At 42.5% G+C, this 21,527-nt stretch overlaps 1 protein-coding gene across 3 annotated transcripts; it reads left to right on the forward strand.

Moving 5' to 3' along the window:
• The first annotated feature begins 490 nt into the window (after window positions 1-490).
• Window positions 491-21,332, forward strand: pcgf5b (polycomb group ring finger 5b). 3 transcript variants are annotated; one of them, XM_012833415.3, is made up of 9 exons: window positions 491-646; window positions 1,946-2,286; window positions 5,147-5,243; window positions 6,620-6,675; window positions 7,456-7,515; window positions 11,363-11,508; window positions 12,549-12,647; window positions 13,908-13,997; window positions 18,208-21,332. In XM_012833415.3, the coding sequence occupies exons 2-9, from the start codon at window positions 2,172-2,174 to the stop codon at window positions 18,253-18,255; spliced, it is 711 nt and encodes a 236-aa protein (XP_012688869.1). In that variant the 5' UTR covers window positions 491-646; window positions 1,946-2,171; the 3' UTR covers window positions 18,256-21,332. The 3 variants fall into 3 exon arrangements, with proteins under 3 accessions (XP_012688869.1, XP_031416885.1, XP_031416884.1); XM_031561025.2 differs by having other exon boundaries at window positions 13,912-13,997; XM_031561024.1 differs by lacking the exon at window positions 491-646 and adding an exon at window positions 653-749.
• Window positions 21,333-21,527: the final 195 nt, after the last annotated feature.

Here is a 21,527-nt window from a genome sequence, read left to right on the forward strand (position 1 = left end):
ACACAGACGTACTGTACACCCATATTGCTCTCTCAACAGGTGTACATAAGGTCTATTACAGTTGGCCCCACTTCACAGATGACAAAATAGATGATCTGAACGTCCCAATGAAATGCTAGTTTTTTTTTTCTTTCATATATGGTATTACTGTGAGAGGGTTCTCTCAAAAATCATAAAAATAACAATTTATCTTATCCGCGCGTTAACATTGTTCTAATTCTCTATAGGAACAAGTAACACCTTCTAACTCACTCTGGACAGCGTGTTCAGAGGAAAAACAGTGTTGATAGTGCGTAAAAAGAGACTGTCTGCCCACACTTGTCTCTAGGTGTGCTTCCTGATCTTATTGATGAACAGTTTTGTTTCCTTTTCTGCTGTTTATCATATAGCCTACAGTTACGAACTGGTAATTGAAAGGCTGCGCCCTAGTTTGTATCCAATCAGAGCGTATCTGCCACGGAGTGGATCAAGCAGCAATGCGTAAACACGCGCTAGTGCCTCCTCCGCCCCTTTCGCCTATCATCTCAACGCCGAGCAGTTCCGTATTCAGCTGCTGTACTTTTTCATGTACTGTTACCTCGCATCACGTACACTGTATTTGTTCAGAACGTACCGTCACCAATATGGACTCGTGATATTTGGGAAGGTAAGAGATGGGATTTGAGCAACGAGACTGAGGGTTGAGCCGGCGGGTGGTATTGCGTATCGGTTTTCACAAGGTGCTCATCTATCGTAAAGTTTCGGATGGGGTAAGAATGCGATCATGTGTCACATCTCAAGTTCCTGCATGTGTGGTAGCGAAGGGGCGACTAGTTGATGGTGTGCACCAGCGCTAGTTATTTTGTCAGACAGGCCAGGAGTGATCGGAAAATGTGAGGGCTGGCCCTTCGGAGAGGAAAGTGACACTCGAACCAATGGCTGCAACTTCGGTTGCAAGTCAGTTAGACTGCGGTTTGGCTACAGTGTTTGTGATTACTCGCCATATGCAGCCCAGACTGTTCAGGGTTACATTAGATGGTAAAAAGTGTCATGCCTCTGATTTCTTGTTCACGACGAGGCATGTAGCTTCGATGTTGTCAATGTGTAGCTTGCTGACAGTTCTGAAGAGAATATTAGCACAGTTGACAACACGGAAGATTGCCACAGCAACTGATTATGTAGTTTGTCTATCATATGAGAGGCTACATCTGCAATTGTATGGACAGGTCATGGCTGTCGTAGCTTACGCTACATGGCCTTTTACAACTTTTGTAGGATTTTGATCAATGTGAGAACGTATGCTGTTCTAAAATATACTATGTTATTACAACTGTTCCTAGAATACTTTTAAAGTCGGACGATGTTGCCGAAATGTCAGTTAACCTTTGATTGTTCCGACAGTGGCTTTCGCAGCAGAACAGTAGCCTATGTTTAGCCACATTGCTAACACGCTCCACTAATGGACGAACTAATATTTTTAGATCCAGAGGCAGAATGAGAGTTATGTAATTTGACTGAGACGTCTTCAACTCTGAGTCTTAAAGTGGCCATCACTTTCGATTTTAAAGCGCAGTAGGCGGGACTTACTGGAACAGTACCGCGCACCTGTACGCTTGGCAGGGGCGCATATTAACTTTTCTGTTGAACACTTGCAGCGTCTAATTCATTGGAACTGAACTTCCCCTTTCCACCATTTTTAGAATTAGCTCCCAACCCCGCAGATTTCGAATGAATTTTGAGTTTACAAAAAAAAAATATATATATACACACACACACACATACACACATATTATATATACATATATTCTGAATGTAGCCTATATTTTAGAGGTGAACTCCATCAAATATTTCAAGGCATCTGCCTGAGCCGTATATAGTGCATTAGTCAATAAGTTATGAACAGCCATTACCATTATAGCTAATCATGCAACTTTTATTTTCTCTGGCTGACAACATTTCTGTGCAGCTCACAAGACAAGAAGGGGAAGATGCTCTCTACTTGGTACTGTGTCTCAGACCGTGCTTAACAGAACATGAGGGCCCTCCAAGAAGCGCCCTGGCGGAGTGGCACATTAAGCTATCTCTCATGAGAAATTCACCATCACCCGCTACCTCCACACGGCACTGAGCTCACCATTCCGTCCTGCTGGTCAAGAGGTCCCCCACCTCTTCACCCCCTGCGGCCACTCAAGATGGCTGCCACCCATAGGAAGCACTTGGTCAAGGACTTCAACCACTTCATCACCTGCTACGTGTGTAAAGGTTACCTGATCAAGCCCACGACAGTCACAGAGTGTCTGCACACATGTAAGTGGCTGTCATATAAAACACACACAGACCCCCCCCCCCCCCACTCACACACTTTGTCTATGCTATATTGACTATATTAAGTGTCTATTATGATTAAAATGTTGTGCTAATACGGTCACATGGTGATGAGATATTTAGTTTTTAAATAATCATAGATGAGTTATTAACCCAATACCTTCCAATAGGTAGATACTAGATATCCATAAAAGTGGATCTGAATTATTTTTAAACATTAACAGGACAAGGTCTGGGTTTGTGTATGTTTATTGTCAGGTTAAATGGTGTATAAAATCAGAACAAATACAAATAAACTACATTATAGACCATATATTTACTCTATGAACATTTTACTCTGCAATTTGTATTGAAGCCAATGGCTGTTTTTCTTTCAAGAAGTTGCCATTTGATTTGCTTTGCATGTTGCCACCTCTCTCCTGTTGCCTGTTAATTGGCAGATGTGAGGGAGAGTAATCTTAGAATTGACACCTCATAAGAGAGGAGGGCGAATATAGTCATCTCCAGGTTCAGTCACCATGACAACAAATATCCTCTTCCTACTGTGTCGATGGTCTGAGTGATCGGATCCAAACCCCCTGTTTGTTTTAGGAGTCCGTGCTTATCTTGACAGGGCGCCATCCCAGAGAATTGTCTCGCTAATCCAAAAAAATGGTTCTGTTACTCAAGTCTGTGTCTAAATGGCTCCGAGGTGCATCAAGGGAAATTTAAAGAAGTCATCCATCCTTTGGGCCATCAGGGTCTGTAAAGAGCCCAAGAGTCATTTTCATCTAATGGAATCTGGCTACAACATCAGCATTGGAACGGCTAACATTTGGATGGATGAATAGATGGATAGATAGATGGATAGATAGATAGATAGATAGATGGATGGATGGATGGAAGGATGGATGGAAGGAGAGTATTTATCTGTTATTATCTGCATTCCGCTGTGTGTCTGTGGGAGCATTACCTCCATTATTTACATCAGCTCAGCCAGCAGACATTTACCCCTGATTTAAATTACATGTGGCAGCAGTGGCACTCTGCATATATGCTAATGCATAGGTCAGCCTGTGGCGTTCCACTGCCTGGCGACTGGCGAGTGAATGTATACCAGGTCCTGTAGGGCTCAGCTTGCCCTATATTTTCCCCTAATGCAGATCAAGCTGACCTGATTGTTGCTGACACAGTTTTGACATAGTGATGGCGCGTAAACACCAAGTGTGTGGTTACGTCATGAAAACGATGCTTGGGTTACATAGAGTAGCAAAGGGGGAGAGCTGTCAGGCTAATTGAAAGGTGGTGTGATTGTCAGTCACTTCACACAAGCTGAAAGGAAATAAAGACAGAGAGAGAGAGAGAGAGAGAATGTGTTTGTGTTTGTGTGAGTGCATGTGTGTGTGTGTATGCGTGTGTGTATGTGTGTGAGTGCGCATGTATGTGTGTATATGTGTGTATGAGTTTCTGTGTGTGTGTGATTGCGAGTGTGTGTTTGTTGCGTGTGTGCACATGCTCACAAGTATGTCTGTTTGTGCAAGAAGTGAATGTTTATTTGGGATACCGTACCTGTCTGTTGTTGTTAGTATCTTTGTGCAAATGTCTAGATATGTCATTCTCATGTGCTTGCAGTTTTCTGTCTGTGTATGTGTGTGTCAAGGCATACTGTATATACTTGTTTGTATGTATGTATGTGTGTGTGTGTGTGTGCATTTGTATGCTTTTGAGAGTGTTGTTGCTGTTGATTATATGCACATGGACTGTGAATGTGAATTTATTTCTATCTACTGTACGTGTGACTGTACCTCTGTATATATGTGCGTGTGTATGTATGTATGTGCACATGTGACTCTCTGTGCGTCTGTACTTGTGACTATGCGTGTGTGTGTGTGTGTGTGTGTGTGTGTGGCAGTGATAGATAGAGAGAGATGTTGAGCATTTGCTGCTGCGGTTGGCTGCAGGAATGTGATAGTTGTTGTGCTGGCCAGCTTGGCCCCAGCCTGTGCCCACTCAGTGTTTATCAGGCTGCCAGCTCACAGTTTTCAATTTCACTCCTCAATCAGACGCCTCCATTCTCCCACAACTCCTCATTCCCCACAGCCCAACAGATAACTCACATCCAACACATTCAGAAATGTACTTCAATACTAAACTGAATGTGTGCATCTCAATCTTCGAGATTAAAAAAAAAAAAAAAAAAAATTGTCTGTCCTACACATCAAAGTCATGAGCAGTTGAGGGATTTTTCACATACATGTCAAGTGGCAGTTCTGGAAAGACCATTCCAATACACAATAGTGTTATAAACTATTTTGTGATAAGAATGCCTTTGTTTAGCTGCAGCTTCTGGGAAAGGTGTATTTGGTCTCTCCCACATCTCAAAGTCAGAAGCAGTTCAGGGATTTTGTCAAAATACAGTCCAAGTGACAGTACTGACAAGGCCATCCCAATACACAAAAGTGTTACAAACAGTGGCTATTGTGTTCAAATGAATGTGCTTGGTTCAGCGACAGCTTCTGGGAATAGTGTTAACACATGTGGCACTTTGGACAGCTTGCCACATTGGAAGGACAGTGTGAGTGTGGCTGCCATGTTGGCCCGCGCACACAGATGGCTTTTAGCGACTGTTTTTAACGTTAGGATGTGACGGCGGAGGGGAAAAGTTGAATATTGAAGGACGCTGCACGCCTCGCGGACACAGTCAATGACCAAGAGCATCCAGCATCTTGCCAAACGGTCTTGGATGTTAATGAAAGGACCTAGTATGCCTGTGATGTGTCCTTCTGAAGCTGATGTCTGTCTCTCTCTCTTTCTCTGCCACTGCTGCTGAACCCCCCCCCCCGCCTCCGGTTTCCCCCCACAGTCTGTAAGAGCTGCATTGTCCAGCACTTTGAAGAGAGCAACGACTGTCCCAAATGTGGCATCCAGGTGCACGAAACAAACCCTCTGGAAATGCTGAGGTAAGTGACAGCCATAAACTGTTTCTCGCTGCAGATGCTATTGTCCAAAACAATTGCAGTAGCCAGCACAGGTTTTGAACCTATGTATTGACCTTAACATTGCCTACTCTCCTGTTGCCTTTGCTTGACCTATGTCCATCTGTACTGTCTGAACTACAGGAAGTAATCCGCATGTTATAACTGAACATTCATGCGATAAGTTAAAGACAAATTAAGATGTGGATTTGGTTTTATTTATTTTTTTGCATATGAAATCATGTTAATTGGAGTGGGGAAGGGTGAACAACGTTTCAATACGATTTCACCCATCTGTCCATTTCTAAGCCAGTTTGAAATTACACAATTTTGACATTTAGCAATGATTTTCAAATGTAGCCCAAAAAAGACACAGAGCCCAAAGCTGCTGGTCCCCACACACACAGACACACACACACACACACACACACACACACACACACACACACACACACACACACACACACACACACACACACACACACACACACACTCTTACTGTAGCCTGGACATGCCAGTATGCCTGACTGCTCCTCTCAGTCGTCTCATTACAGGAGCACAGGGACCAGGGGCTGCGGCTAGGGCTGGGGAAGGGTTGGGGGGTGGGGGGGCAGTTTGGTGAGGGGGGGGGGGGGGGGGGGCAGTTTTGAATGTGATCCTGGCTAGGCCGAGATCCAGACAACAGCTGGAGGGCAGGGTAGGAGCCAAAGCCTCAGCCGAGAGAGAGAGACTGTGTTACTCGGTGCACAGGTGCTGAGAGAGACAGAAAAGGAGAGAGAGAGGGAGGGGGTGTAGGGCAAAGGAGGGAAGAGTGGGAGAAAAGAAGAGGAAGAGGAGAATAGAGATGGAATAGATTGTACGGGAAGAAGATAAATAGAGACTCATGTAGCAGCTGGACTTGGTACTGATCTGGCCGGATCCAATTTAGAGCCAGCTGCTAAGTGAAGGGAGAGTAGTTGAGAGAAGGAGAGGGAGAGAGAGAGGGAGAGGGAGAGAAAAGGACAGGGGGAGAGACGGAGAAGGACAAGGACAGAGAGGAAGTCAGAAAGATGGAGGACAAAAGGCATTACTCCTTGTTATGGTCATGTCTGTGTTTGACTTTTGATTAAAGGGGTTTGTGTGTGTGTGTGTGTGTGAGGAGTACAGATATATGTATGCATGTACATTTATTGATATTCTGTCTATGTGTCTATGATGCTTGGTATAAACTGTTGTGTTATACGTTTTTAATCTGAAAAGTGCCAATGGCCTTGTCTTGATATGAAACACAATGTATCTTGGGGCCTCTGGCAGATGTCCATCTTGTCCTGCTAGCATTCCTTCGTTATCATCTGTTTTTCTCTCTCTCTGCTTCATCACAGGCTCGACAACACTCTGGAGGAAATCATATTTAAACTTGTGCCCGGACTCAGAGAAAGTAAGCCTGCATACGCTGCATATTATTTTGGTAGTGCATGCATTATGTATTGTGTTTATTGCTCCGTAAATCAACAGTGCAATTTTGTGTGTGCCAAAGGAAGTGGTACTTTTGAGCAGGGGATGTGGCTGTGTTTTGTGTGTGTGTTTCTTTTGTTTGTGTGTGCTTCTTTTGTGTGTGTGTGTTTCTTTTGTGTGTGTGTGTGGGGGGGGGGGTCTTTTGTGTGTGTGTGTGAGTGGGAAAGAGTGTGTGTGTGTGTGTGTGTGTGTGTGTGTGTCTGTGTCTGTGTCTGTGTTTTGTGTGGGTGTGTGTGTGTGTGAGTAGGAGAGAGTGGGTGTGTGTGTGAGTGGGAGAGAGTGTATGTGGTGTGGTAGTGTGTGTGTGTGTGTGTGTGTGTGTGTGTGTGTGTGTGTGTGTGTGTGAGTGGGAGAGAGTGGGTGTAAGTGTGTGTGTGAGTGTGTGTGTGTGTGTGTGTGTGTGTGTGAGTTGGAGAGAGAGTGTGTGTGTGTGTGTGTCTGTGTGTCTGTGTGTGTCTGTGTGTGTGATTGGGAGAGAGTGTCTGTGGTGTTGGTGTGAGTGTGTGTGTGAGAGGGAGAGAGTGTATGTGGTGTTGGTGTGTGTGTGTGTGTGTGATAGGGAGAGAGTGTATGTGGTGTTGGTGTGTGTGTGTGTGTGTGTGAGAGGGAGAGAGTGTATGTGGTGTGTGTGATTGTGTGCGTTTGTTTGTTTGTGCCCCAGCACTCTTGATGTATTTGTCCAACCCTTTTGATGACTGACCAGGTGAACAGCAACAGGAGATGGAGTTCTGGAAGAGGAACAAGTCAAAAGAAAATGGAGAAGGTAACCCCTGGTCATGTGATGTTCATTTTAGAAGCATCCTGAATGAAACTCCTGTGAGGACAGAACCCCCTGATAAATCCACCAGACCCATCTGTCTCTCGCTTTCTCTTTCTCATTCTCTCTCTCTCTCGCTGTTTCTATCTCTCACTTGGTCCCTGTTTCTCTCTCTCACTCTCTCTCTCTCTTACACACACACACACACACACACACCATATCCATATCGCAGACACATTCTTTGGGGAAGAAAGTGTTTGGTGGAAATGTTGTCCCTACGGTATAGGTTATATTTCCTGTATTCCAAGTAGAACAACTCTGCAGATTACGCAGCTATGCCAAGTTATAAATGGTAATCCTGCAGAACGCCGCTACCTTTAAAACCTCTTAGTTTCTGTAATGGTATGAATCTGGGTCTGTGTCTAGTCTACATATATAAATCTATCTATGTTTTGTCTCAGTCTAAATAGGAGCAGTGCAGTGCTGCGCTGCTCTGCTCTGTCACTCCCATGGTCTCGGGGCTAATGACGGCCACTGAGTGTGAGTCTCTGGTGTGGGCAGAGGCAGAGAGGGCGCAGGGGAGGCACTGCTAACTGGCTACCTGCCATCATAGGTCACAGAAGTGAGAAAAGTGTTAGAGGACATCCCTGTGTGTGTGTGTGTGTGTGTGTGTGACGTGGACTTGTATGTGTGTGTATTCTTATGTGTGTGCATTCTTATGTGTGTGTGTATTCTTATGTGTGTGTGTATTCTTGTGTGTGTGTCTGCGTGTGTGTGTGTGTGTGTGTGTGTGTGTGTGTTTACTGACCCATCTGATTGAGGTTAAGTGTCTGTAGCCCCCCTCAGCTCAGTGCTGTTGTCCAGAAGTAGAAGACTACATGTCCTGAAGTGGCCCGCTGAATGAACCTCAGGCACACAGACACACACACACACACACACACACACACACACACACACACACACACACACACACACACACACACACACACACACACACACACACACACACACACACACACACACAGGATGATTCCTGAAGAGCATCATTCCTAAAGAGCTTTTGATTAAGTCTCCAACAATCAATCAGTAGGAAACTAACCCAGCAATAGCTCCCAAACCTCAGTGATGTTGAACACCCCCACCCCATTTAGCTAAGGACCAGAAGCAGAAGCTCTCTCATAAGGCATTGTGAAGTAGTCATGCATGTAATTACGATCCATTAGTGGTGTTTACATGACCTGACTGACATTGTTGAGTCTCATCTTACTGTCAGTAACTCATGCAGCATAGAGTTATAATCTATTATAATCTTAGAATCTGCTCAGGTTTAAAACTGTTGTGCTTTTCCATTGAGAATGTTGTTTTACTGTAAAAGGGCTGAATGGATTTATTTCTAGTTGAATTGTTGAACTTTTTTTTGTTTCTGTCTGTTGGGCATCTGTTTTGATGTTGGTGTGGTTTATCGGTGTTCTGTGAGGATGCCACCCACAGTACGGTACGCAGTTACTGGCAGCTGTTCCTGGGAGAGTCAAACATTTCTGCAGAGACAGCACACATGTGTGTGTGTGTGTGTGTGTGTGTGTGTGTGTGTGTGTGTGTGTGTGTGTGTGTGTGTGTGTGAGTGAGTGTCTGTGTGTGTGTGTGTGTGTGTGTGTGTGTGTGTGTGTGTGTGTGTGTGTGTGTGTGTGTGTGTGTGTGTCATCACATTTGTGGTGTGTCACTTTTTTATGTACTTTGTACCCTGACAAAACACACAGTACTGTCTTCACAGAACAATACCAACAGCGTTGAAAATGCATTCAGTCACACAGCTTCACATATCAGTTTACAGTACCTTTCATTTACCATGAAATTCTGCTACCCTTGAAATTAGCAGGTAAACTTACAAGCTAAGATTTCCTTTGTCTCCGGTTTGTTTTGTCCTGTAGGCATTTATCCTGTCCAATTCATTGTTGTGTTCAAGTAGACATTTGATCAGTGTTGACTGAAAATGTACTAAAACAAGGAGACTAACTAGCTTCCCTCCATATATTTTGAAATACATTGGCAGCACAGACTCCTTTGTCCTGTGATGCATTAAAAATGTCTAAGGGCAGTTTTTTGGCTGTTTTATGTTTTCATTCCAAGTGCAGAAACCTCTTCAGTGAAGGTGGAATTGCCTGTTGCACCTGAGAATATGCCTTGAAATTAGTGACATTATAGTAATAATTTAACAGATTCACTGCCTGAGCTCTATGAGATTGAGTCCCTAGTACTTTTTTACATAGTCCCACTTATGTGATAAATGATAGTAATCTTACAAAAGATTTGAACAAGATGTGATCTTAAAGGCTTTACAATCATTATCTTGTGCTCAGATGCCACCGACACAACGATTTGAAGATGTAGAATGTAAACCCTTAATGATTCTTTGGTTTATCTATATTTATTAATTGGAGTCATTGCACGTTCTCCTTGAAAGTCTCTTTACAAGTAAACTTAACCCAAAGCATCTCCACATAAAAAAAAAATGTACTTTTAAAAGTAACATTGTTGAACCTTTAGAATATATAGAACCTGCAAGAATTCTGTAGAACCTCTAAATAGCACCTTTTTCTTTGACGGACACGCCCCAATACAAGGGCATTCTCTCCTCGGAGTGCTTGAGCCTGGTCTGCAGAGCGTTCCAGAATGCGACCACCAGCTGCAGAATGCCACTGCCAGCCAAAATTAGGCGAACAAATGTGCCCCCGTTGAAAGATCTGGGGAGAATTTATCTGCGGTCTGCTATTAAACGCATTGCATCCGTCTTTTTTTTTGTTTTTTCTTTTGGTTAAATTATTTTCCCCCCAGCAGTGCCATCCAAACACACAGGATTGTGTGCTGGGACACAGCAGAGAGAGGGAGAGATGACTTAAGTGTGTGCAGCTGGGACTCATTTTTAGTGATTGGATAATTACCTTCAGTATTAATTTTCCCCAATAGCACTTTTTCTTTTTTCTTTTGCAGTAATTTGTCTCCAGGGAGAAAAGTGTGTCTGGTGGTAGAGGCGAGGGGGGGTCAGGGGTACTGTTGGAGATGAGAGAAAGATGGAAACAGAAAGACATGGTAGAAAAGAAAGAGGAAGAGAGCAAAAATGAGAGAGGGAGAAGAGAGAGACCGCTGGTTGTGTGTGTGTGTGTGTGTGTGTGTGTGTGGGGGGGGGGGGGTGATTGGGGGATATAGAGCGGGAAGAGAGAGAAAGCTGAGAGTGGGGGGCAAGATGAGGGGGGAGGCAGAAATAGGGAGATGTAGGAGGAAAGAGAGTGAGAGTGTTTCTGGATGAACACTTAATCCAATTCTAATGCAGCCTCTCCAAAGAGCAGGCAGGGTCTTTAATTTGCAGTGTGTCTTGCAGCCACTGTGTGGAATTATGTTTGGGGAAGGTCTTTGCACAGGCTGGGGCATTTCACTCCCTCACTAAGCATCCTGGTATACTCAGTTACAGCTTGCGCTCCAGGGTAGCACACGTACTGATTAAGGCCGTCCGTATATTTGCTGAATGTAAATATCAATGTAGTTTTAGATTTCTTTTGTTTCTCTTGAGCCATGGGTTTCATCATACCTACAGTTTACTTTAAACACTTCAATGTACCTTGAAATACCATAGTTACTGAAGAGGTATACAGGGAACCTTTCTTCTTCTAAAATGCAGAAAAATTAATTTCAAATTTACCAAACCAACACAGTCCTTACACTCGTTGTCTTAACTTCTAGCTTGCATTAGTTTGACATTTCCCTCAATTTCAGGATTTTGTTTATGAAAGGGTGTTAATGGCTGTAACGAGCTGTTGATTCTCATTTGTGTCCACAAATATGCTTCCTCATCTGTCAGACGGCAGCCCCAGGGCCAAGAGAGCCCGTCTGGATGACGAGGAAGATGATGATGGCGATAAGGACTACCACCGCAGCGACCCTCAGATCGCCATCTGTCTGGACTGCTTGCGTAACAACGGCCAGGTCGGAGAGAACACCGTCAAGGTCAGCCCACCTGCAGATCATCCCTCACCCCTACTGTATTGGAACTTTATTAAATAGACAGACATGTACATACATACATACATACATACATACATATATACGTACATACGTATATACATACACACACACACGCACACAGAGACACACACACACACACAGAGACACACACACACACACACACACACACACACACACACACACAGAGACATACATACATACATACATACATACATACATACACGTACATACATACATACATGCATACATGCATACATACATACAGTTGTTAACTGACATATTCACCTGCCATTATTTCTCTAGTAGCCTCCAATCAGTCTCTAATTTTGCTTTCATTTTCATTTTCAATGCTTAGTTTCAGACCGTCATTTTATAAAGTACACATTTGAATCAAGCTCCTTCATCTCCTTTTTCTTTCTGTTCTCTTTCCTTCCTACTCACGCCATTGCCATTCACTGCTCAACTGGTTGCTAGGATATCTTGCCTAGTGGTAGACCTTGACACCCTTTCCTCTTAACATGCCCTTACCAGGCATATGGGGGGATATTTTTGAATAAATAATCTTGCTAGCTTTCGAGCCTGTGAGAGGAGAAAAAAACCTTGTTATTTATTTTTGTTCTTTAAAAAAAAAAAAAAAAAATGTATTCTCTGACCTTGAAAAGAGGTCAGACTGGCTGACGAGAGCAGCAATCTACAGGTATTCATTTGCCTAGGTGGTCGTCATGAAGTTATTTTTGCCATTACAATACCTCTTCACAATGACACAGTGGCTAAATTACTTACAAGGCCGGGGGATAAGGGGGCATAGAGGTTTCCAATGAAGACATTATGCTAAACAGTGACATTGAACAGCATGTTCTTATCCAACCACGTTTGATCACTCTGGCACTGGTCTGACGAAGATAGAGAGGGAAAACGTACCGCAAGAAAATGAATGTCTTTGAAAGAGTTATTGCAAAAAAGTGTGCTCATTAATGCTGTTGTTTATTATTGTTGTCATTGATGTTGTTGTTTACCCTCAGGGCTTAATGAAAAAGTTCATCCGTTGCTCCACGCGAGTCACTGTCGGAACAATCAAGAAGTTTCTCAGTCTGAAGCTGAAGCTTCCGAGTTCATACGAGGTAAGATGGCAGATGCTCGCCACACTCTTGTGCCCTTTCTGTACTACTTCAGACACATTTGACTGAAGCAACGCATATGCCATCTTTGCAATGGTAGACAGTGTAGTCATAATGATGGAGTTGCAGTTATGGATGCTTTCAGTGAACATGAACATGCTCGAATGAATATGCTCTGCACATCCTATTGCTTGGAATGAGTTGCACATGCTATAGACTCCATTTTGGATGATTAGTTTTAGACTAGTTTTAGATTTGATATTCTCTCAGTTTTATGAGAGCATATCTCAGAGCAGATTTTCCTACCCCCAAAGTAGAAAATTGGACCTTTGACCCAGGAAGCGATAGCACAACCATGTGTCAGTTTAGCTACAAGAACCCCTATGCCAATCTTGAGTGATTGCTGTTGTGGGTAGGGGGGTGGGGTGTGGATGAAGGGGGCATGTCTGCCTAACCAGGTGCCCTGCTGGGGTGCTGATTCCTAGCATAGTTGTGTGTCTCTCCCCAAGCTTCTGTTGCGGTCTCCTGTCTTGCCTGGCGAGACACATACAGCCATAGCTGTTGAGGCTGTCCACTCTCATCAGGCCGACCCAGGGGTCATGCTGTGTGGCCCTGCCAGGGGTCATGCTGTGTGGCCCTGCTGTGTGGCCCTGCTGTGTGGCCCTGCCTTTTCTACTTTACAGAGAGTGTTATTAGCAAAGCAAAGGCCCTGGGCCCTGCACTGGCAGTGATGGGCAAAATCTGTGGTGTTGTGTATCATGTGGAGGTGATAGTATCCCAAATCAAAAACACTGTTTTGTGGATTTATTAGATGGGTTCACTGTACTTAATTATGTTTATTTGTACATGGATAACGCACATTGATGGACATTTCTGTGAAGGTGCTATAGTGTAGCATAATTGTTAGCACTAATTAACAATTGTACCACAATTACATGACAATGTAATGTATATTATGCATGAATGTATCAAATAATGTATCTATATGTCTGTCTGTCTGTTATTCATAGTTACAACTATTTTATGAGATATCTATCCATCTATATATATTTATCTTTATCTATCTATATATATATGTGTATGTCTGTATCTATGTCCATATCCATATCTATCTCTTTCTCTCTCTCTCTCTCTCTCTCTCTCTCTCTCTCTCTATATATATATATATATATATATATATATATATATATATGTGTGTGTATGTCTGTATCTATGTCTATATCTGTACTGTACAAAGTTACATCTATGATCTCTTCTCCACAGCTAGACGTTCTATGCAATGGTGAGATCATGGGTAAGGACCACACCATGGAGTTCATCTATATGACACGGTGGCGACTCCACGGGGAGAATGTAAGCTGTGCGCCGATATGAAGTGAACTCTCCCTGCACTTGTCCCTGCTCCTCCACACTCTCTGATGACTGTGTAATTCCCATACCCATCATCTAGGGGGGGGGGGCGGGGGGGGGGCTTAGTAGAGATGGTGGGCTCCTGACTGCTCTGATGTGGCATCATCTTAAGATGACTTTGCTACGCCACCCAGAATAATGTGCAATGATGGTACAAGGAGTATGGAAGCTGTTAGGAATAATCTACAGTGCCGTTGGCTTAACTTACTTTTTACATTTAGTGTTTAGTGTCTTGCCCCCTGCATTAAAACTGTTCACTGGACTTAGATATTAGAGTTGGTCAATTAAGTGTATCAATGTCTAGTCAAGCCGACTAACAAAAGCTCTCAGTTAAATCACATCAATCTCAATTGCAACATTAGAATGTTTAATTACCCAAGGCAGGTTTCCATTTAATGGTAATTGTAAGGTGTACACAAGAAATTAGTTGCCACCATGGATCGTTATGCAAAATTATAGGTAGTACAAACTTAAGAGCAGATTCTGTGTTTCTGTCCCTGAAAGAAAAAAATTACCACAAAAGGAATGACACTGTACTCTGTGTGGGCTGAGCAGCCTACCATTACCTCCGAAGTGAGTATTTCCTGTCGGGCCCGTGTCCACAGTGCCAAAGGACATATTTGATGTTTGCGGATATTGATATTTCCATATCTGCGCCGAGCCAGGCTTTGGCAAGCCTCCAAACCAGCAATGATCTGAAGCTGCTCACTGCACTGAAGGTGAAGAGGGGGGGGGGGTTCCTTATCCACACAGAATCACAGAGCGTCCCTCTAGTGTTAAGTATTGTGCATATAGAAGTTGCTAGTACAGCCTGACACATAAGAGCAGTGCAGAGCACCCATATAATGGGTTGTGTGCGTAAGCTATGTTCTGTTGATTTAGCAGAAATGCATTCACACAACTGAAAGGGAAATGCATTTGCAACATTAAAACGCTTGTGTGCCATGCTGGGTTGGTCTGTCTTAGTCTCAAAATAATATCCCAGATTTTGCACACAGACAATACTGCTGGCTAGTCCCAGACATGTCATAAAATATATTAGATATTAAATATATTTATTAGATATAGTTTCCCTTAAAGGTGGATTCTGTGATTATATTCCTATATAATTAATTCAGTGAATTTCTCCTCACAGTCCTTTAGCGCTTGTACTCAAGAAAACTTGGTCCTGGCTCTGTGAATGTAAAACAAACATGGTGGCTCGGACCGGGCCATAAACAATTCCAGCCAATCAACACATTCCGTCAGGAGCATGGAAGGGAGGGGTGTAATGAGCTCAAATATCAACAACCTTTCACCAGAACCTCAGGCAAAGACAAATACAGCATCGAGATCAACCCGCTGCGGTAGGGTTTACTTCGACCCAGGCACCTCGGGAACTAATTCCAGCGCTGGTGACGGTCCCTTGTAGACAAGCCTTTGGGGAGGTGTTGGCAGCTTCAGGGGTCAAATGTCACAAACGGGGAACGACTGTATTGGTGAGTTAGAGAGACAGGCCAGGAGAATTGGATTTGAGGAGGCTGAACAACCATTTAAGGCCGTGTAAAGTATCTCACCTGCTTATCGTGGTGGTAAGAGATATAGTTTGTTAGCGCCCAGGCTGGTGTCCTAGTTTGACTGGAGGAACACTGACCTGTTTTTTGTGTTTTTTCCATGTTGTGTCTGCGCTATTGAGGGAGTCATGTTTGTTTTGCAAAGACAGTGAGGGTAATATCTTCTCTGTAGAGTTGATAAAGTATTAAGATGTGATTTATCCTCTGTATCCTTATAATCCTTTAGTACTGAAGTTATACTGGTACTAAACCACTGATTTGAACTTTGAACTTTAAGCACATTGCTCAGTACTCCAGTAGCTATTCATCATTTACGATGTCCACAGTGCATTTCTGTCTTAACCTCTTTATACTACCATAAAGGAGCATGGATTCTGCTATAAATTCTCAGTGAGGAACTACCTTACCAAATTTTCACATCAGTGTTTGACCTTTAACACACACCCACTGTGCAGTATGTGAAGTAGGTGAAGGCAGGAATCTCTGTGTTAGTTCACACTAATTAGGTAACACATAGCAGTGTACAGTTCGGTGCTGGACACATCCCCATGGCTGGAGTGTCCAGGGTCCAGATTGGACAGAGAGGGAAAGAGTTCTCTCTTCTCTCTTTCTTTTCTTGGTATAAATCAAACTGAAAAAGGATGAAGGCTACACCAGGTTGGAAATGAATTCCCTTTCGGGGGAAACGGCCCAGAAAAGTGGGCCAGTATCGGCCGCCGCCGTCTAATTTCCTCTCTCTTCAGGTGCAGTGCTGAAATGTCTTTCCCCTAGCACTCCAAAAATAGGGCCCAGTCTGGGTTTGGTGTGACTCACCTGCACACATTTGCAGGCACGCACACACACACACACACACACACACACACACACACACACACACACACACACACACACACACACACACACACACACACACACACATACACCCTCACTGACACATATCTCAACCCCACACACATATCGTCCCCATTCTCACATTTCTGAGCACACACGCATACATGTTCCCCCCCACAATCACACACACACACACACACACACACACACACACACACACAAGCACACTTACAAACACACACATCTCCACACATACAGACATATGCATAACGAGACGTATACACAGACTCACAAACATGACCTCTTTTGCACACTTGTAGACATTGCTTTGCCTATCTCTCTCTGTCTCTCCTTCTGTCTCTTTCTCTCTCTCCTTCTGTCTCTCTCTCTCTCTGTTTCTCGTCTTCTCATTCTCTCTATGCATCTCACACACACACACACACATGCTCACACACTTAATTACATGCACACAAACACATTCATAAATACACATAGAAGCACCACTTACACACACTCACACCCTTACAAACACCTGTGAGACCAGACCTGCATACATACTTACAGACATATACTCACACACACACTCACACCATCTCTCTCTCTCTCTCTCTCTCTCTCACACACACTCAAACATGAACACAGAACAGTGGGTAGCTCCTCTTAGCGTGACCAGATCATCTACACGTCATCTTTCAAGAGAAACCAGAGTTTTTTCCCTCGTCTCCAGACGAGTGTGAGGATTAGCCTGTTGCATATTTCTGATGTTCCGACGCTGCAGTTCCTTCCTCTCCGATTACTCTTCGGTGCTGCTGGGTCTCCTGCGCTTTAATTTACAGGCCAACACATGTCCTCTGCGTGGCTAAAAATAGAGGAAATGGGAGAGGCTGTGGAGGACGGCCTCAAATGTACCACCCAGGTCTTTATTAGTAGTGATTTATAGACCAGTATAAGGTCTAAATGTCTTTTTTTTAAGTTTGATTACATGATGTATGGCCTGCATATTACTTTATGTCATGGTTATATATAATTAATAGACTAGTAATATACATTTCATCATCAGTGACATTTATATCGGGCACTACTTAATTAGTGCTCAGGTTCTTTGGGACTTGATCCTATGTCAGTGTAAAAGTAGTACATCTGAAGCATACTCTCTTAAATCTACTCCAGAGTCATGAAATGTACTGAATGTGTTTATTTACTGGTTAGACTGGTTATACATTTTTAGACCAATAGAATGGAACACATATTATAGGTGAAATGGTTTCTTTAGAGTAGCCTAGGCTTGCACAGACATTTCATGACACTGAGGGGAAGCTGAGCTCGATTCATACCTATGTGGTAATTTAGTAGAGAAATTAGCCAATCATCATTGAGTGTTGTACTACTCTAACTGAACTGTCAAAGAGAATGGCCAAAAATGTTTGGCTTCCATGAAAACCTACAGTAAATTGCAAATGGGAGGGTGAAGGAATCTAACCTGAGATTGCCAATCCAACCTGAGGTTGCCTTCAGATCAGAAATAGTCACACCAAGATATGACGAACCACTAAACTGAATGCCATCCACTGAGTTTAGTCAGTGTACTGCCATTGTAAATTAGTGTCAAAAAATATATTCCATGATAAATTCCATAACCTAAACCTGCCTTCCACCCTCCCCCATCAAAATTCAGTTTCAAAAGTGATGTGCTGCGACCACCTTTTCCATGTTGTTTTTATAATACGTGATTGATGGTTTTAATTGGCATCTATCTGTCTTTCTCCTAGGTCTACCCAATGGTACTGGAATACAGGCCCCGGATCGACTTTGGTTAGCCAATGAGAACGAGCCTGAAGGCCACCTCTGCACTAACTTGAGCCCATTGGTCGACAGCACAATGAATGGACACGCCCACTAAGTGGGATCAGAACAGATTCTTACTTGTTTTACTTCCTGAGGCCTTGTCCTAATTCAGTCATAGAATTTCCTTCTAAGTGATCTTATTTTTTGAATTCTTTTTATTTATGTCTTTGGACTTCCAATTTTGTCCAATTCCATCTTTCTTATTTTCATCTGTGTTGGACTGCAGGAACAGAAGAACTGATATTTGTATCTGTCGAAAAACAGAATCTTGGTGAAGAAGCCCAGAATCTCACATCACAATGGAGTAATTTGATGTTTTTTCCTTTCTTTTTTTTCCTTTTCATCTGTATTGTTTTTTTCTTCACATGTTGTTTATTTATTCGATTCCACGCAGCACGACAGCCAGATTGAGATAATGTCATCATTACAGGGGCAGAGTTATTCATCACAAGAGGCAATGGCAGCGGGTTATTGTTTGGTTAGAGATTAGCATCGCAGCCGCTAGCACTGTGCTCAAGTGTCGTGTCGAGATGCATCTGTTCAGCTGCTCTGTCTGTGATCACAGTGCCTTTATCTTCTGGGAACTCTTCCAATGGATACCTTCAAAGCATTGAAATCCAAGCATCATAGTTTTGGTGAATGTGTTTCATGGTACATAGTGTAGGCAACATATCCACTTGTGTATTCACTCACATATGTATTATCCACAAGGCATGCACTTGTATAGTACAGTGACGCCACACATTTTAATCAGTAGAGCTATATTTGGCTTGGCCTCATGACTTTATCATTACTAGTGCCATATTCTATCAGTATAATACTGCATAGAAAGGTACACATATATGGATCCATTCAAATAGTATATTTAGCTATATATAGGTATATTTAGCTATATATAATAGCTATATACAGGTAGCATAATATTATGTTATGGAACACTATATATAGAGGGTGGAATGCATTAAAAAACATTGTGCTGATGCCTGATAGCAGTAGCTTCGGAAAAGTATGAATTAAGTAATTATCAATATAATTATTCTCTCACCGCATCTGTGAAATATTTCAGTCCATGTTTTTCTATGTTGTGTTCATTATGAAATACTGCATTGTGCATATTTTGTATCATTTGAGATGCTGGAAATGCTCCCGTAGGTATTCAGAGGAAGGGTTACCCCTGTTTAGTCCAACCCATGATTTTCAGTAGGTTGCCTTTTGCCGATCTTTTCCATGAAGCATTGTTGTCGGGGGCCCATTTCAGTTAGTTTCCGCCATCTTTGGCCTTACTTTAACCACAGCCTTCAAAAGTACTCATGATGTCCGACAAAGACATCAACTCATAACATGTCAATAAGCTCCTCTGTGGCGCTCAGTAAAAGAAACGCCCTGAATGCTGAGCAACTTATTTCCAGGGGTTAGGCAACGGACACCCAAAGAACTACACAGTTATTTCTGTACACCATTCCACTTCCTTCCATTATACAATCAGTAACACAGGGGCGCTGGTGGGGGTCTTTAGTCCTTGGCTAATGGAAACAGTTTGAGTTTGTTCTCTTGATGAAGTACCAATGTAAAATACTGGGTTGTCTGCCTATATGTCTGCACTACTACCTGGGATTTGTACTGTTTGTATATATATAGGCAAGCTATAAAGGGTCGCCATAGTTTTACGCACCTGCGAAGGATGGGGAAGAGTTTTTGATGAAGATGCTGTAGTGGTGGTTTGAAATGTTTGTCTTTACCGCTTAAGCGCCTATGTTTCTACTGTTCAGTTTATGAAGAGTTGTTTTTTTGTTTGTTTGTTTTTTTATTTCTGTCTTCACTGTAATGGGCATGTTTGGTCGATTTTACTTGAAATGTGCCTCATTAGTTTTCCTTGAGAGGTGTGAAGATTAACTTATCCTACCTTTCATTTAATGCCTGTAGGTCTCCAGATACTTAAGTCTTCACATTGCTGAAAGATGATTCGTCGACACTGTTGAGAAGTACTCAAAGTCTTCAAGTCATACAGGAGAGTGATTCGACATCAGTTTTCAGTAATACATTATTCAAGTCTGTCATGACCGTCTGACATTTTCACCTTTTTAAACTTTGATAACCAATGTCATGGATGTCATGTCAAGTTCATGTCACGTTAGAAGTTTAAATCATGCCTGAAGGAATTTTCATGGAAAAATCCAAAGGATTCTTCTTAAATTCCCGATCTCTCTCCGAAGAGGAGTTCTATGTACATTATATGACATACCAGGGTTAAAATGCTGTTGGTTTGTTTTACTGTGCCAAATTACCACAAAAGACAGCATATTACATTGTTTTTAAAGACTATTTCGGCACCACAGTGTAGCTGCCCCCCAAAAAACACCAAAGATGCGTAATTGAACTTCTGGTACTGTTTATTGTTTATTTTCTGCACTGATTTGAATGGACAAAGGGTGAAACTGAATTGGCAGAAAAAGCCCAATTTGAAAAGTCCTAATAATACTTGAAGTCACTTGAAGTTCATTCCCTTCCCACGCATACGTCAAATCAACAGAGCACTTCTATTTCGACATTCAGATGTACACTTTATACGTGTGCACAAAGTTGAATGTTTTAAGTTTAGTTAGTCTCTGAAAACAACCAGTAAACGAAAAGAAATGGAAAGAATTGTTGAAACAGCCTGAATACCCTCACCATTTGCAGATAAATGCATTTCCTCTGTGTCTGCGGTGTATTTGCAGAACAGAAAAAAAAATGTATTTTGAACAAGATCATCGTCGTTTGACATGGTACAACACCTGAACATGTGTGTAGACCCCTTAATCCTTGAACAGTCCTGGTGTTCCAATGACCTGTTTGTATTTTTGTAACAAGAAACACTTGTAGATATTTTATCTAAAACATATGTGGTATGTTTAACACATATAAATGCTGCTTAGAGATCATGTATTCTATTTTTCAATGTAACTGTGCCTGAGATGATTGGTGTAGAGGTTAGACCTGTATGTACACTCATGGGGTGTTCTTTATGTTACAAAATATTAAGAAATAAACACAGTTGTGTTTGAAGTCACATATGTCTCCAACTGTATCTTGCAGACTCAAGAAATTGACATTCTTGTGTAAGGTGCAACACATGTCCTTGTCCTTCTTGTAATTGGTCCTTGTTAACAATGCTTTGTGAAAGAACCTATGACAAAAAATTATGTTTTTTCTGTAAAGTCCATAGTGTGTTTTGATTACAAGAAATGTCAAGAGGTTCCTCAAA

The sequence above is a fragment of the Clupea harengus genome, chromosome 23, assembly GCF_900700415.2.
Source record: "Clupea harengus chromosome 23, Ch_v2.0.2, whole genome shotgun sequence".
NCBI lineage: Eukaryota > Metazoa > Chordata > Actinopteri > Clupeiformes > Clupeidae > Clupea > Clupea harengus.